This window comes from Nyctereutes procyonoides, unplaced genomic scaffold (genome assembly GCF_905146905.1).
Source record: "Nyctereutes procyonoides isolate TBG_1078 unplaced genomic scaffold, NYPRO_anot_genome, whole genome shotgun sequence".
In the NCBI taxonomy this organism is placed as follows: domain Eukaryota; kingdom Metazoa; phylum Chordata; class Mammalia; order Carnivora; family Canidae; genus Nyctereutes; species Nyctereutes procyonoides.
Window position 1 is genome coordinate 12,581,721 of NW_026575051.1, and position 13,579 is coordinate 12,595,299.

At 55.2% G+C, this 13,579-nt stretch overlaps 1 protein-coding gene across 2 annotated transcripts in view; it reads left to right on the plus strand.

Moving 5' to 3' along the window:
• Positions 1-10,697, plus strand: part of TMEM63B (transmembrane protein 63B) — a 24,742-nt gene extending 14,045 nt beyond the window's left edge. For both annotated transcript variants that reach the window (XM_055330750.1, XM_055330748.1), the window contains exons 11-24: positions 2,573-2,653; positions 3,111-3,234; positions 3,801-3,934; positions 4,081-4,218; positions 4,327-4,480; positions 5,641-5,747; positions 5,994-6,080; positions 6,281-6,346; positions 7,561-7,723; positions 8,295-8,400; positions 9,386-9,553; positions 9,842-9,957; positions 10,131-10,211; positions 10,474-10,697. In XM_055330750.1, the coding sequence (XP_055186725.1) occupies positions 2,573-2,653; positions 3,111-3,234; positions 3,801-3,934; positions 4,081-4,218; positions 4,327-4,480; positions 5,641-5,747; positions 5,994-6,080; positions 6,281-6,346; positions 7,561-7,723; positions 8,295-8,400; positions 9,386-9,553; positions 9,842-9,957; positions 10,131-10,211; positions 10,474-10,665 (1,717 nt within the window). In that variant the 3' untranslated portion in view covers positions 10,666-10,697. The remainder of the gene's footprint in view (positions 1-2,572; positions 2,654-3,110; positions 3,235-3,800; positions 3,935-4,080; positions 4,219-4,326; positions 4,481-5,640; positions 5,748-5,993; positions 6,081-6,280; positions 6,347-7,560; positions 7,724-8,294; positions 8,401-9,385; positions 9,554-9,841; positions 9,958-10,130; positions 10,212-10,473) is intronic.
• Positions 10,698-13,579: the final 2,882 nt, after the last annotated feature.

A 13,579-nucleotide genomic window follows, 5' to 3' on the forward strand; every position in this document is an offset into this window, starting at 1 on the left:
AAAAAAAGGAGTTGGCCAGTGGCCCTGATAAGGGACATTGGTGGTCAGGATCAAGGACTCAGTGAGGTCTAGATCCACTGTCAGTTGGCCTGGATCAGAACAGGATCGAGAGTCAGTTTCTGGTCAGGTTCAGATCACAGACCCCTTTGTTGCAGGTAAATGAGTGGTTTGTGATCCGCAATAGTGAATGGATACTCATTTGTTCCACATGCATTTATTGTCACCTTTTATACCCCAAGCATTAACAAATTAGAAACAGGCCAGACCCTCATAGAAGTTAAAGAACAGAAATCAAATTTAGATCATCCTCGGTCGGTAGGAGAATGACTTGGGATCCTATCTGGAGTCCAAGCTGTGATCGGCATTAGGGGGCAGTCTGGGTCAGGATTAAGGACAGTGTGTGCTCAGAATTAGGCAACATCTTAATATGACTGTCCTGTTGGGATCAGTTGTCAGCTTGTACTGGTAAGCCTTTAATAACAAATACTTACTGAGTACCTGGCGTGTGCCTACACCGGAGTAGGAGCTGGGGTTACAGCAGTAAACAAAAAAAGAAAAAGCTTCTGCCCTCATTGGCTCACATTCTGGTGGGCGAGGCAGATAAGAAACAAATGAATGAGTAATAGACACCATGTCAAGCAGGGGCAGGTGCCAAGAAGAAAACCAAAGCAGTGAGAGAAACAGAGTAGAGTCAGGAAGAGGTGTGTTTCCATTGGGGAAACATTGGGGTGGGCAGGGGGTCTCTGACAGGGCCCTGCATGCCATGAGGAAGTGAACCCTGCTACCCAAGCATCCATTCAGCACACATTTGTCATTCACCTACTTCATACCAGACCTGATGGGTACCTGTGGGGAGTTCGTGGTTGAGGCTTTCTGTTTCAGGGGTCAGTCTGTGGTTTCGTTTAGGAAGCAAACTGTAATTAAAATTAGTGGTCAGCCTTTGAACAGGAGTGGGGGAGACTATAGTCCTAATTGGAGCTTGGAGAATATCCCCAAGGAGTTGAGTATCAGGGAGCAATCATCTCATTGATCCATTCGTTCCGCACATGTTTATTGAGCACCTACTGTGTCTAAGCTGTTGGCCCAGGCTTGATATATGGTGATGGATGAGTAGGGTTTGTGATCCAAGTCTGGGGGTCTGTCTGGATTGGAAGGCTGCCCCAGCAGAACTAGGGAAGATCCTGTATGCAAAATCAGAAAGCCTGCATGGTGGGGATTAAGGGGTTAGGGATTAGTTGGGTGAGAATGAGGGCTCAGCCTGCCACAGGGCTGAAGGTCCTTCTGAAGAAGAACCCTAAAATAGTTGGAACAACACAGCAACAGGTCTACAGTGCATTTCAAGGACCCCATCCCAGATTGAAGTTTCCAAATTCTCATGGATTTGCATGGTCCATATTGTTACTTTAGAACTAGATCTTATACCTCTGTGACACTTGGTGGTTCTTTATGAAAAAGTTTTTTTTTTAAGATTTTATTTATTCATTTGGGGGGATGGGGAACAAAGAAGGGGGAGAAAGGAGGGGGAAGCAGACTCCCCACAAGCCAGGGAGCCCAACATGAGGCTCAATCCCAGGACCCTGACATCATGTCCTGAACCAAAGGCAGATGCTTAACCAACTGAGCCACCCACGTGCCCCTAAAAAGTTTTTTTTAAAAGATAAGGCTCAGGGACAACTGGGTGGCTCAGTGGTTGAGGATCTGCCTTTTGCTCAGGTCTTAATCCCAGGGTCCTGGGATCAAGTCCTGCATTAAGCTCCCTGCAGAGGCCTGCTTCTCCCTCTGCCTATGTCTCTGCCTCTCTGTGTCTCTCATGAATAAATAAATAAAATCTTAGGAAAAAAAAAAAAAAGAGATGTGGCTCAGTCTAGATTAGAGAGCAGGGAGGGAGCAGTGTGTGATGAAAAGTAAGAAGGAACTGCTCCTTCCATCAACAAGCACCTCTCGAGTCCTGCCAGGTACCAGTACTGAGTCACAGTTTCCCTCTGCTCAATTTCAAGGCAAGATTAAGGTCAATTTCAGGTCAGGGTTAGGTCAGTCTTGGGTCTAGGTTATGGGTGATTTGGATCGAGGTAAAGGGTCAGTTTCAGGTCAGGGTTCAGGATTAGTCTTTGGTCAGTCTTGGGGCAGGAGTCATTCTGTAGACTGGGCTATGGGTGAGTTGTAGTCAGTTCATGGTCAAGGCTGTGTTGGTCTGTAACCAGGTATTCTGGAAACAGGGTTAAGAGAACAAGTCATGAGTAGAAACAATTTCTCTCAACTGGAAGTTTAGAGCTTGGACACGGAATCAGCCCCCAGCCTTGGCCTCCCTAGCACCACGCAGGTATACAGTCATCCCAGGTCATTAAGGTGTGTGCAAAGTCCCCGTGCCCTCCTATTTCCTCCCGCTACTCACATAAACATGGGGAGGAATTTCAAAGGTTTATTCATATGGAACTCCCATTTTTGTAGACCAGAGAGAGGGAGCTTGAATTGGGGATGTATGTCTTAAAGGTGATGAGGTCATGGCTGCAAGTCGGGAGGGGGCGCTGTTGGGCAGAGGCCCTGCAGAAGATGATGGTGGACTGTGTTTCAGGGAGGCCTATCCCAACTGCACGGTTCTTGAAGCTCGCCCGTGTTACAATGTGGCTCGCCTTATGTTCCTCGATGCAGAGAGGTAATGGGGGGATGACCCTGGAGGGACCCCTGCCTATTGTGGAGGGCATCCTGGCTGCCACAGGAACCTGGCTCCCCTTCCAGGTTTTTCCCAGGGCATGTGATTTTAATTCGACCCCTGGAGTGCCTGTCAGTTCAGCTCTGGAAAGAGCAAGCCCTGGAGATTCGAGTTTGTTGCAAGAGGCAAGGTGTCCACCATCCCCACCTCATCTGAGGACATCCCCTTCTCTAGCTACAGTATAAGAAATTTAGGTCAAACCATAGGAAGAATTTTTGGCCCTCAAGGGATGGGTGGGAAGACTCTTGAATGGGGACATATCTGAACCATGCATTCCAAGCTCACCCCCCTGTCCTTAGGGAGTGGACCTAGATGACCCCTGAGCCAAGCTCCGACCCTTCCTTCCAGTCATTCGCAGTCCCAGCTGGGCGGCGGGTGATTGGGCGCCTGGTTCTCACAGGAAGAAGGCCGAGCGGGGAAAGCTCTACTTCACAAACCTCCAGAGCAAAGAGAATGTCCCCACCATGATCAACCCCAAGCCCTGTGGCCACCTCTGCTGTTGTGTGGTGCGAGGCTGTGAGCAGGTATGAGGTGATCTCCAGCCGCCAGAGCTCCTGCTGGGTATAGGGAGGAGTCGGACAGATCCTGGGAAGACAGGTCACAGTAGAGGCAGACACTCCAGGTGTATGTCCCACGACCCCCAGGAACACACATAAACGGCCCTTGCAGATAAACAACCAAAAGTAAACAGACTCCCAGAGCAGGCAAGGCCACGCCAGGATGGGGGGCGGCCAGGACTGAGAGCAGAGTGCAGCACCGCCCTCAGCAGATCCCCAGCTGTTCCTACAGCCCTTGAAGCCCCAGTTCCCCCATTGGGTTTGTCCCTATCCCAACAGTGGCCAAGTTTTCAAGCCCCAAATCAGAAGAGGTCAGTCAAGAGAACAGTGTTGTGCTGTATTTGCCAGCTCTGTGGCTTTAGGCGAGTGTCTTGACTGCTCCGTCCCTCAGTTTCTTCCTCTCTAAGACAGGGCTAATTGTACCTTCCTTGGGATTGTCAGGAGGGTTAACACATAGAAAGCTGAAAGTGGTGTAGTACCGGGGACCAGCCTGGCTCTCTGCCCAGAGCCCTTGCCTCGCTTGCCCTCGACAGGTGGAGGCTATTGAGTACTATACGAAGCTGGAACAGAAACTGAAGGAGGACTACAAGCGGGAGAAGGAGAAGGTGAACGAGAAGCCTCTTGGCATGGCCTTTGTCACCTTCCACAATGAGACCATCACCGCCATGTGAGCCCCTGCCCTGCCTGCCCATCCCAGTCCTTGCCCCCCAGTGACCAGCCAGCCGGGGCTCCTGGGTCCTTGCGCTCATGGCCAGCTATTGGCAGGGGGGCCCCCAGCGGCTGGTGCCACAGTAACCAGTGCCCATCCCCCAGCATCCTGAAGGACTTCAATGTGTGTAAGTGCCAGGGCTGCACCTGCCGCGGGGAGCCACGCTCCTCATCCTGCAGCGAGTCCCTGCACATCTCCAACTGGACCGTATCTTATGCCCCCGACCCCCAGAACATCTACTGGTGAGCACAACAGGGTGGCAGGGGCAGGCTTCATGGGGCCTGCTGGCTCCAGCGGGTACAGGGAGGAAAGGGGGGAGTCCAAGGTGTCCCTCTCCCCTGCCTTCCCAGGGAACACCTCTCCATCCGAGGCTTCATCTGGTGGCTGCGCTGCCTGGTCATCAATGTTGTCCTCTTCATCCTCCTCTTCTTCCTCACCACCCCGGCCATCATCATCACCACTATGGACAAGTTCAACGTCACCAAGCCCGTGGAGTACCTCAATGTGAGGCCCATGCCCACCCCGCCCCGCCCCACCCCTCCATGCTGTCTCACGAGATACAGATGCCAGGCCTCGAATCCCTCTTTAGGGGGAAGCCAGAATGCCCTCCTGCCCAGCCCAGCCCCACCCAGAATTCCCACACAACCATGGGCTGCGGAGCCCCCTATGAACATCCCTTGAGCTCCGTGCTGCCTTCCCTCTAGCAAGACCACCCGTGGGTTTGCACACACCTAGAGAGACACCTGGGAAGAGAGAGAGCCCAGGGCCGGTTTTAACTGACCATGTGACCTCAGACAAGCCCCTTCTCCTCATCCCCCCACCCCGTCTCCCCAACAGAAGAATGGAGGTTCAGACTCCATTATTGGCTTCCCAACTTAGATTCTGATGCCTTTATTGAACAGACTCTTTTTTTTTTTTTAAGATTTTATTTATTCATGAGAGACACAGAGAGAGGGGCAGAGACACAGGCAGAGAGAGAAGCAGGCTCCATGCAGGGAGCCCAATGCAGGACTTGATTATGCGACCCCAGGATCACGCCCTAGGCCAAAGAGAGGCACTCAACCGCTGAGTCACCCAGGCGTCCCTATTGAATAGACTTTTACATGAAACCCAGTGTGGAAAAGCAAGTCTGCTCAGATGGCAGTAGAGTGAGGGTCACTTACACCAGCTCTTCCCTCACCCCTCCTGCCATGCACATGGCATACCTCCTTGGGGCCTCAAGGTCCAAAGTCAGACAGTTTGAAAATTACTGAGTGATAAGAGCAAAATATATCAGACCCAGTCTGCCCAGGTTCACATCCCCACCCCACTGCTTATGAGCCAGGTAACCTACTATATCTCTTTTTGCCTTAGTTCGCTCATCTGTAAAGGAGGGTAATAGTGTTGTTGTGACATCCACACATGTAAAGCCCAGGATCTGTGCCTGGCACTTAGGAGGTACTCAGGAAATGCTAACCACTAGCGTTACTCACCCTGCAGTGGTCCTCATGACCCCGGCTCCCACCTTCGCCTCGGTCCTGCACGGGTTCTGGACTTCTGCCACGGGGCCCTGGGAGCCATGGGGCCTGGGCTTAGCAGGGAAGGGGGCAGGTAAGCAAAGCCAGTCAGACTGGGGCCCACTAGACCGCCCCCCACCTGATAGGTCCCCTTGTGCCCCTCTGCAGAATCCCATCATCACTCAGTTCTTCCCCACCCTGCTGCTGTGGTGCTTCTCGGCCCTGCTCCCCACCATTGTCTACTACTCAGCCTTCTTCGAAGCTCACTGGACACGGTGAGTGGCCTCACACGCCCTGCACACTGGCCCTCCTAGGTGTATGGTCATCCCTACTGGGCAGCCCTTGCCCCTTTGGCTTCCCTGCCCCAGGGAGTCCCAGAGCTGTCAGGGAAGGGAGGCTGGCCAGCATGCTCCCACCAGGAGGCCCCCATCCCAGCAGAGCAGCCTGGGACACCATACTGGCTGGCGGAACAGGCAGGGGGGCTGGCTCACCTGACCTGAGCCCCGTGCCCCCTGCCCCAGCTCCGGGGAGAACAGGACCACCATGCACAAGTGCTACACCTTCCTCATCTTCATGGTGCTGCTTCTGCCCTCGCTGGGACTGAGCAGGTGGGTTGCAGAGGATGGGATGGGAGCTGGGGTTGGGGGGTGGATGGATGGGCAAGGGGAGCTCCCACTTCCCTTACAGAGCTGGGGGACCCACGTCTGCGGGGGCATCCCCAGAGGCTCATGGACTAGACAACTCCTCCCCTGGTATTCTGGGCCATTCCAGGCCCTCACACATATATCTCTCCACTCCTCCTCTCTAGCCTGGACCTCTTCTTCCGCTGGCTCTTTGACAAGAAATTCTTGGCTGAGGCAGCTATTCGGTTTGAGTGAGTGACCTGGGCCCCAGGGAAAGAGACCAGAAGACGGGTGGGCATGCCTGAGACACACCGCCTTCCCCCATGGGAGGGTGCTGCAAAGCTTCCCACCCTGCTGCAGGGAGGGGGGTACTCACATGGTGTGGTGGGGTCATCCCGAAGATTACATCACAGTGCTCGGTTGTGGACATGGAAGTGTCCCTGGGGTCTGTGTTGGGGCTCATTCTCTGGGAACCCCTCTGGAGGTCACCTTCAGGGTACACTGAGGGCTTTGGGACCCACACTGGGGGATTTCTGTGAGAGCCTATAGAGCTTGTACTCTGGGACTCACTCTAGGAGTCAAGTTTCACCCAAGATGTTTGAAAAGGTGTCTGTAATAGGATCTTGGTCATAGTTTGGGAGTGACTTGGGGGTTATCCCTGAAGGTCCCTGGAGCCCATGGATATCCATGGATACCTTTCAGTATCTATGGATCTCTTGGGCTTACAACTCTGGAGTATTTACAGGGGACTCTGGGGCTCATACTTGGGGTATTTATGGGGTACCTATAAACAGCCCAGTGAGGCTGTTTGGGGTCAGGAGGATGGAGGGCCACTTACCATGGCTATATGTGTGGGCACAAGCTCAAGGGGTCTTGCTTTAGGCCATCTGTGATAATTTCACGTTTGGGGTGTCACAGGCATTGACAAAGGTTCTTGGGCTCCCCACCTTGAAGATCTTTGAAGAAGGGTCTGTGGGGCTTATGTTCTGGAGTTGTCTGAGGCTCACATTCTGGAGGGTAGCTGTGAATGAATTTAAGGTCGAAGGGAGTACTTTCTGGGTATTCCTAGGGCTCACACCCTTAGGGGTCTTTGAGGGTCTCATGGGGGTTGTCTGTGGGGATCTCAGGCAGTCATACCCTGAACACTGGTGGCCCTAGGGATGTGGAGCACTCTCCATGGGTCTTCCTAGGATACAAGTTCTAGGAGACCCCTCCTGGGCTCACACTCTCAGATTCTATCTGCTCACTCTGAGGGCATTGAAGGTGTCTGTTGACACTCTGACATCTGCTCCTGGGGCTCACACCCTGGGGGGACTGGGACACGGGCGCTTAAGAGCTGAGCTGGGGTGTCCCCACGAAGGAAGGCACGTCGAGGGTGAAGGTGTGGTGTGCTGCTGTGCTGGCAGTGGGTAGGCAGCCACTGGGTCACCCAAGGGTGCAGTGCTGGAGCACTTGGTGCCTGCAGGTGCGTGTTCCTGCCCGACAACGGCGCTTTCTTCGTGAACTACGTCATTGCCTCAGCCTTTATCGGCAACGCCATGGACCTGCTGCGCATCCCGGGCCTGCTCATGTACATGATCCGGCTCTGCCTGGCGCGCTCTGCCGCGGAGAGGCGCAACGTGAAGCGGGTATGGCCGCCTGGGGCCGCCGCGGCCCGCGCAGCGCCCCCTGGTGGGCCCAACCAGGAACAGCGGCAGCCATGCTAGGGTGTGGGGACTCAGGGGTGCTGGAACTTGGGGGACCCGGTTCCGTGGCCCTGCGCTAGCCCCTTCCTATCTGGAGCCTCAGCCTTCCCGTATGGGCAGTGATGGATCAATATAGACAACCCTGAAGGCCCCTGCCAGTCCTGACAGTCTAGTGTTCTGATGGGAGTTGGGGGAGGTCCGGGTCCCTAGACCTAGGGTCTGTGCGCCCTAACCCCGTACAAGGGCTCTCGGCATCCCATCCCCAGGCCTACCCACCTGCCAGCCCCCGATCTCTCAAAGGTTCTCCTCACCCATGACCCGTCACTGTACCCACCCTAACCCCATCTCAGCCACAGCCCCTCTTTCCATCTCCTTTCCCCTGCCCCACCCTAGATATCGGGTTCCTTTCCCCCATGGCTTCATTCGTAGCCCCCCGCCCCCTCCCACCTGCCCTGCACCCTTCCAGTCTGTCCCTCCCCTCCCTGAGCCACCCTCCTGCCCATCTCCCCCCCAGCATCAGGCCTACGAGTTCCAGTTTGGCGCAGCCTACGCCTGGATGATGTGCGTCTTCACGGTGGTCATGACCTACAGTATCACCTGCCCCATCATCGTGCCCTTCGGTAGGCACCGCCGCGCCGGGACCTGGGCCCTGCTCGGGGGGACCCAGGACCTCACCTGCCTCACTCTAGTAAGGAAGGCCACCCTGAGTGGACAGGGCCCCGGCTGGGAGACCGGCCCCTCGGGCCTCCCGCCCGGTCCCTGCCTCAGTCTGGGGCCTGGCCTGGGGGGAGGAGGGGGAAAGCCATTTCAGCTCAGGTTGGCCCCAGCTGTTGTGCTGGACCCCTGGGCAAAGTCACCCCAACATGGCCATACTCATCCACACCAAGTGCCTTCACTCAACTGATATACTTGGATACACATCACATACCCACAGAGGTGTTCGCGCACGCCCACACACACTCACACCTACACAAGGTCTGCGGGTACACTTGGACACAATCCCATATGCTCAGGAAAGACCTTTGGATTCCAGGGTGGGGTTGGGCTCTTGCCACTCGTGGAGATACCCCACTGTAGCTAAGCTGCGCGTCTTGAACAAGCCCTTCCTTCTGAAATTTAACAAAGTTTCCCTGCACCTGTCACCCCACTGGTGCCCTCTGCTTTCCCCCTCATAACATCCTAACCCCTTAACCACCCTCCCTGGTTGCTGAAGGTTCCAAACTCCCAAACTAACCTCCTCGTCCTCATTCAGAAGCTCCCATTCCCTAAGCCTCCAGGAAAACAGAACTTACCACCTAATTTATACCCATCTGTTAAGGGACAGGGTAGAGAAAAAAACAAGGGTTTCAAGGAGAAGCTTGTTGACTCATATGAATAGACTTCTAATAGGATTTCCACTGAGGGGCCGCGGAAGGAAGTGGGGAAGCTGAGGAAACTGACATTGTGTGATCCTGTGACAGGCTGGGGCTCTGTCCTGTTTGGGGGCTGGGGCAAGAGGAGGGAAGCCAGCCCCCAGCCGTCTTGGAAGGACTAGGATGAGCCATGACAGGCACACAGGTCCGGTGTCACAGGTTCCGAGGTCAGGGCCCATGTGGCTTCCCCCAGGGCTCATGTACATGCTGCTGAAGCACCTGGTAGACAGGTACAATCTCTACTACGCCTACCTGCCGGCCAAGCTGGACAAGAAGATCCACTCAGGGGCTGTGAACCAGGTGGTGGCCGCACCCATCCTCTGCCTTTTCTGGCTGCTCTTCTTCTCCACCATGCGCACGGGTGAGGGCCACCTCCCCTCCCCCCCTGCCATCCACACACACCATGGGGAGCACCAGGGACAGGTGGAGGGGGGAGGGGGGCTCCGTCCAGAGTCAAGGCAGAGCAAGCCAGGGGAGGGGCTGTGATGGCCCAAGGTTCACAGGCGAGGAGCCCAGGAGAAGCCAGGTCAGGCCACAGCACAGAGGAATGCAAGAGTACTTTCAGAAGGCGGCAGACGTGGGGTGGTGGGCCCCTGGAGGGGGTGCCCAGAGGAGAGGTAGCAGCCCCATCCTTTCCCCCCCACCCCAGGGTTCCTAGCCCCCACGTCCATGTTCACATTCGTGGTCCTGGTCATCACCATCGTCATCTGTCTCTGCCACGTCTGCTTCGGACACTTCAAATACCTCAGTGCCCACAACTACAAGGTGTGGGGCGAGGGGGGCAGGGGAGGACTGAGGGCAGCAGCTCAAGGGGGAGCAGGGGGATGGGTGGGAGCTGAGGGCAGGGGCAGCGAGGGTGTCAGGAAGGCACGGGGTCCTGCTCGTAGCTGAGGGTGAGGACATCTCCCCACTCCCTGACTCATTCTGGGCACCCCAAGATTGAGCACACAGAGACAGATGCCGTGGACCCCAGAAGCAACGGTCGGCCCCCCACTGCTGCCACTGTCCCGAAATCTGCGGTGAGTACACTGGCTGGTGGCCTGGTGGGGAGGAGCCTGCCAGCGAGGCTCAACCCAAAGCCAGGGGTCCCATCAGTCCTCCAGAAAGTCAAGCCTGTTCCAGCCCCCAGGGGGCCAGGGAAAGATCTGGCTTCATTAGGGGGCTGCCCACCCCTCCTGGGGCGGGGGGATCACTATCCTGCTCCCTGGAGGCCCTGAGAAACCCCCCCCCCCCATGAGGAGCAGCTGTCCCTCCTCACCCTCTACCCCTTTTGCCCTCCAGAAATACATCGCTCAGGTGCTGCAGGACTCAGAGGTGGACGGGGATGGGGATGGGGCTCCCGGGAGCTCGGGGGATGAGCCCCCGTTGTCCTCGTCCCAAGATGAGGAGCTGCTGATGCCTCCTGATGGCCTCACGGACACAGACTTCCAGTCTTATGAGGACAGCCTCATAGAGAATGAGATTCACCAGTAAGGGGAGGGAGGGGCCCTGGAGGCCACGCCCTGCCCCCCACCCCACCCGCCCCCCACGGACACTAAAAAAAAAAAAAAAACGCTAATAATTTATTAGATCTAAAGCCCCTTCCTCCCCCATCCCTGCTTTCATTAAGGTATTTAAACCTGGGGATTTCACCACTCTCCCCCACCATGGAGGGAGGGAGGGACCCCCCCCAACCTCAGTGAGGAAAGCCCCGAGCCGGACCCGGGGCAAAGAGGGGTGCGGACAGGGTTCCCCAGATCAGTGCCCCCCACGCGAGTAGTGTGGTCAGGAGAGGGTTATTGAGAGCCAAGAGGGGTACCTGGTGCCATGGCTGGAGACCTGGGCGGGGCAGGCAGACCAGGGGCTGCCCTCCTAGTTCTTCCCTCCCCCCAAGCCCCCTGGGTCCTGGCACTCCAGAGAAGTGGAGCCTCCAGCCCTGTGGGTTGCATGAGAGGGGAGGGGCTGCAGAGTGGAGGGGGGAAGAGTCAGGCCCCCAGCCAGGGACGTGACCTAGGGGTGGGGGGTGGGCATGGCTGACACTGGAAAATGGGTTTTTGCACTGTTTTTTTTTTTTCCTTTAAAATAAAAATGAAAAGAAAAGCTCTGAGGCAGGTGTCCGATTTGTGCTGCTGCCCTGGAGGGTCCTCTATATCTGGAGGACCTGTTCCGTGCCTGGACAAGAGACTTATGGTGTCAGACCTCAGTTTCTCCAGGGAGAGAATGGGCGCAGGAGACTTTGGGGGAGTCTCAGGCAGGAGGGGCTGCTGTGTTCACTTCGGAGTTGGTCAGCTCCCAGCCCCTGCTGTGAGGAAACTGGGATGGGACACAGACCCACATTCTGAATCAAGGGCCACACAGATAGGTGGGACAGAGATTCAGGGAGAAAGGCCATGCAAAACCACAGGTTCCCCACTGGCCCAGGAGGAAGGCTTCCTGAAGGAGGAAGATCCCGGGAGGGTTGCTTCTAAAAGACTCAGCAGGTGGTTCTGGAGGGGAAGAGGCAAGGAAGTGGGGCCACAGTAGCCCACCAAATAATATCCTTATTTGTTGTCATTGTTGCTACAGCTTCTTGAGCAGTTATTATGTGCCTGGAATTAGGCTAAGTGACTGTATTATGTGTTTTAAGGCATTTACTCCTCAGAGAGTCTGCTCCAGGTCAGACATGGGTTTGCTGTGAGTCTTCCATAAGATGGGATATGCCAAGTGCCCCCTTGGCCCAGCACCTGGCCCAGGGAAAACACCCAATAAATGCCAACTATAATTAATGCTGTAGCCATTAATAGTATTCCAAAGCAGTGTGGTTTTCTCTTCAGAAAATGGTTTTTCTACAGATGCTCAGTGAGGCTCTAGGGGTTTGTCTGAGGTTACTGGCCTGGGAGGAGTCTGGGAAAAGCCTTTCTGAGGATCTCAGTCAGCCCAGGCCCCCAACCAACCTGTCCCTTCCCCCTCAGGAGTGCCTGAGGACCTCCCCAAAAAGCCTCCTTCCAGACAATTCTCCTGCCCAGTCAAATCTTACCCATCCCCAGGCTCTACTGTAATCTACCTTTTTTTTTTTTTTTAAGATTTTATTTATTAGAGAACAAGAGCAGAGGGAGAGGCGGACTCCTCGCCAAGCAGGGAGCCTGACTCTGGGCTCAATCCGACCCAAAGGGAGATACCTAACTGACTGAGTCACCCAGGCACCCCTGTAATCTACCTTCTGTAAGAAATTTCCTGTGTCCACTCTAGCCCACTCCCCAGAGGCCCACTCAGCCACATGGTCACATGCAGTGTATGCTGCATGTGCAATGGGATCTGTCTGTGTGTGAGGTTCACCCACCCCCAAGCTACAGAGAGATGCCCCCTACCTGATTAACATAGTTTGGAAGGACAGTGGCCCTGGTGGCCAGCTGTGGGCAGCTTGGTCCAGGCCTTAGCCTTCACATGTATGACAGATCCACGGCCTTATGAAATGTGGACCTCCGAGTGGAGTCCCCAGAGTCTCAGGGCTGGAGAGCAGAGTGCCAGCCGGTGGGTGGGCAGAAACTGGCTGCAAATTTGGAGCAGGGAACACACACACACAGCAGGCCCCAGAGGCTGCAAACTGCAGTCTGGCCCTTGATCCCTCCATGAAACCCTTCTGAGCACCTCCTATGCTCCAGGCCCTGAGCTGGGGACCAGGGACACAGCAGCAAGACTGATCCTAGGTACCTGGGGCCCAGTGGGCAACCCAGAGACAGATATGAACTCCCACTAGGTCCAGCACCCTTCTTACCACCCTCTATGGGTTGACTGAGTCCTCATAGAAGCCCTATCCCAAATTTCGAGATGAGGAACCCAGGACATACAGAGGTGATATCCCTTGCTCCACAATTTGGATTTAGGGGTGCTAGGACAAGGATGAGAAAAATCTTAGGATGGTATGGAAGCCTCAAATCAAGACATATTGCCCATTCAAACTTTTTACTGTTCAGCCAAGAAAGTTGACATCCAAAGAGGAGGAATGAAAGAACTCATTAAGTCCAAAGTGGTCAGCGTGGTACCAAATGCCTTCCCTAGGGTCGTTGGATTAAATCAGAAACACTCCCATCAACTGCTCTGAGGCTAGGAATGGGGAGTGGGCAGTGAGGGGACCATTAGGTCAGACAGAAAAGTCCAAAAGGCCAAATAAGGCTGGGGACCTGGGTTAAGGGGCAGCAAAGTGGTGAAAGGCCCAGGTTAGAACCAGCTGCGTTGCGTTGTCTGCAGGGGCTGTAGGCAACCAGGGAAACATCCTGGGGTTGGCCTCTGAAGGTCCCAGGGGCTCCGATCAGTTCTTGGGAACATAGGCCGAGGAAGAAAGAAACCAGATGTGTTTTGGGTCATTTGGGAGTGACCAGTGGTATTGATTCAGAGTAGGTCCTAGAGGGGGTGCTTTCAGCAGCCAAGA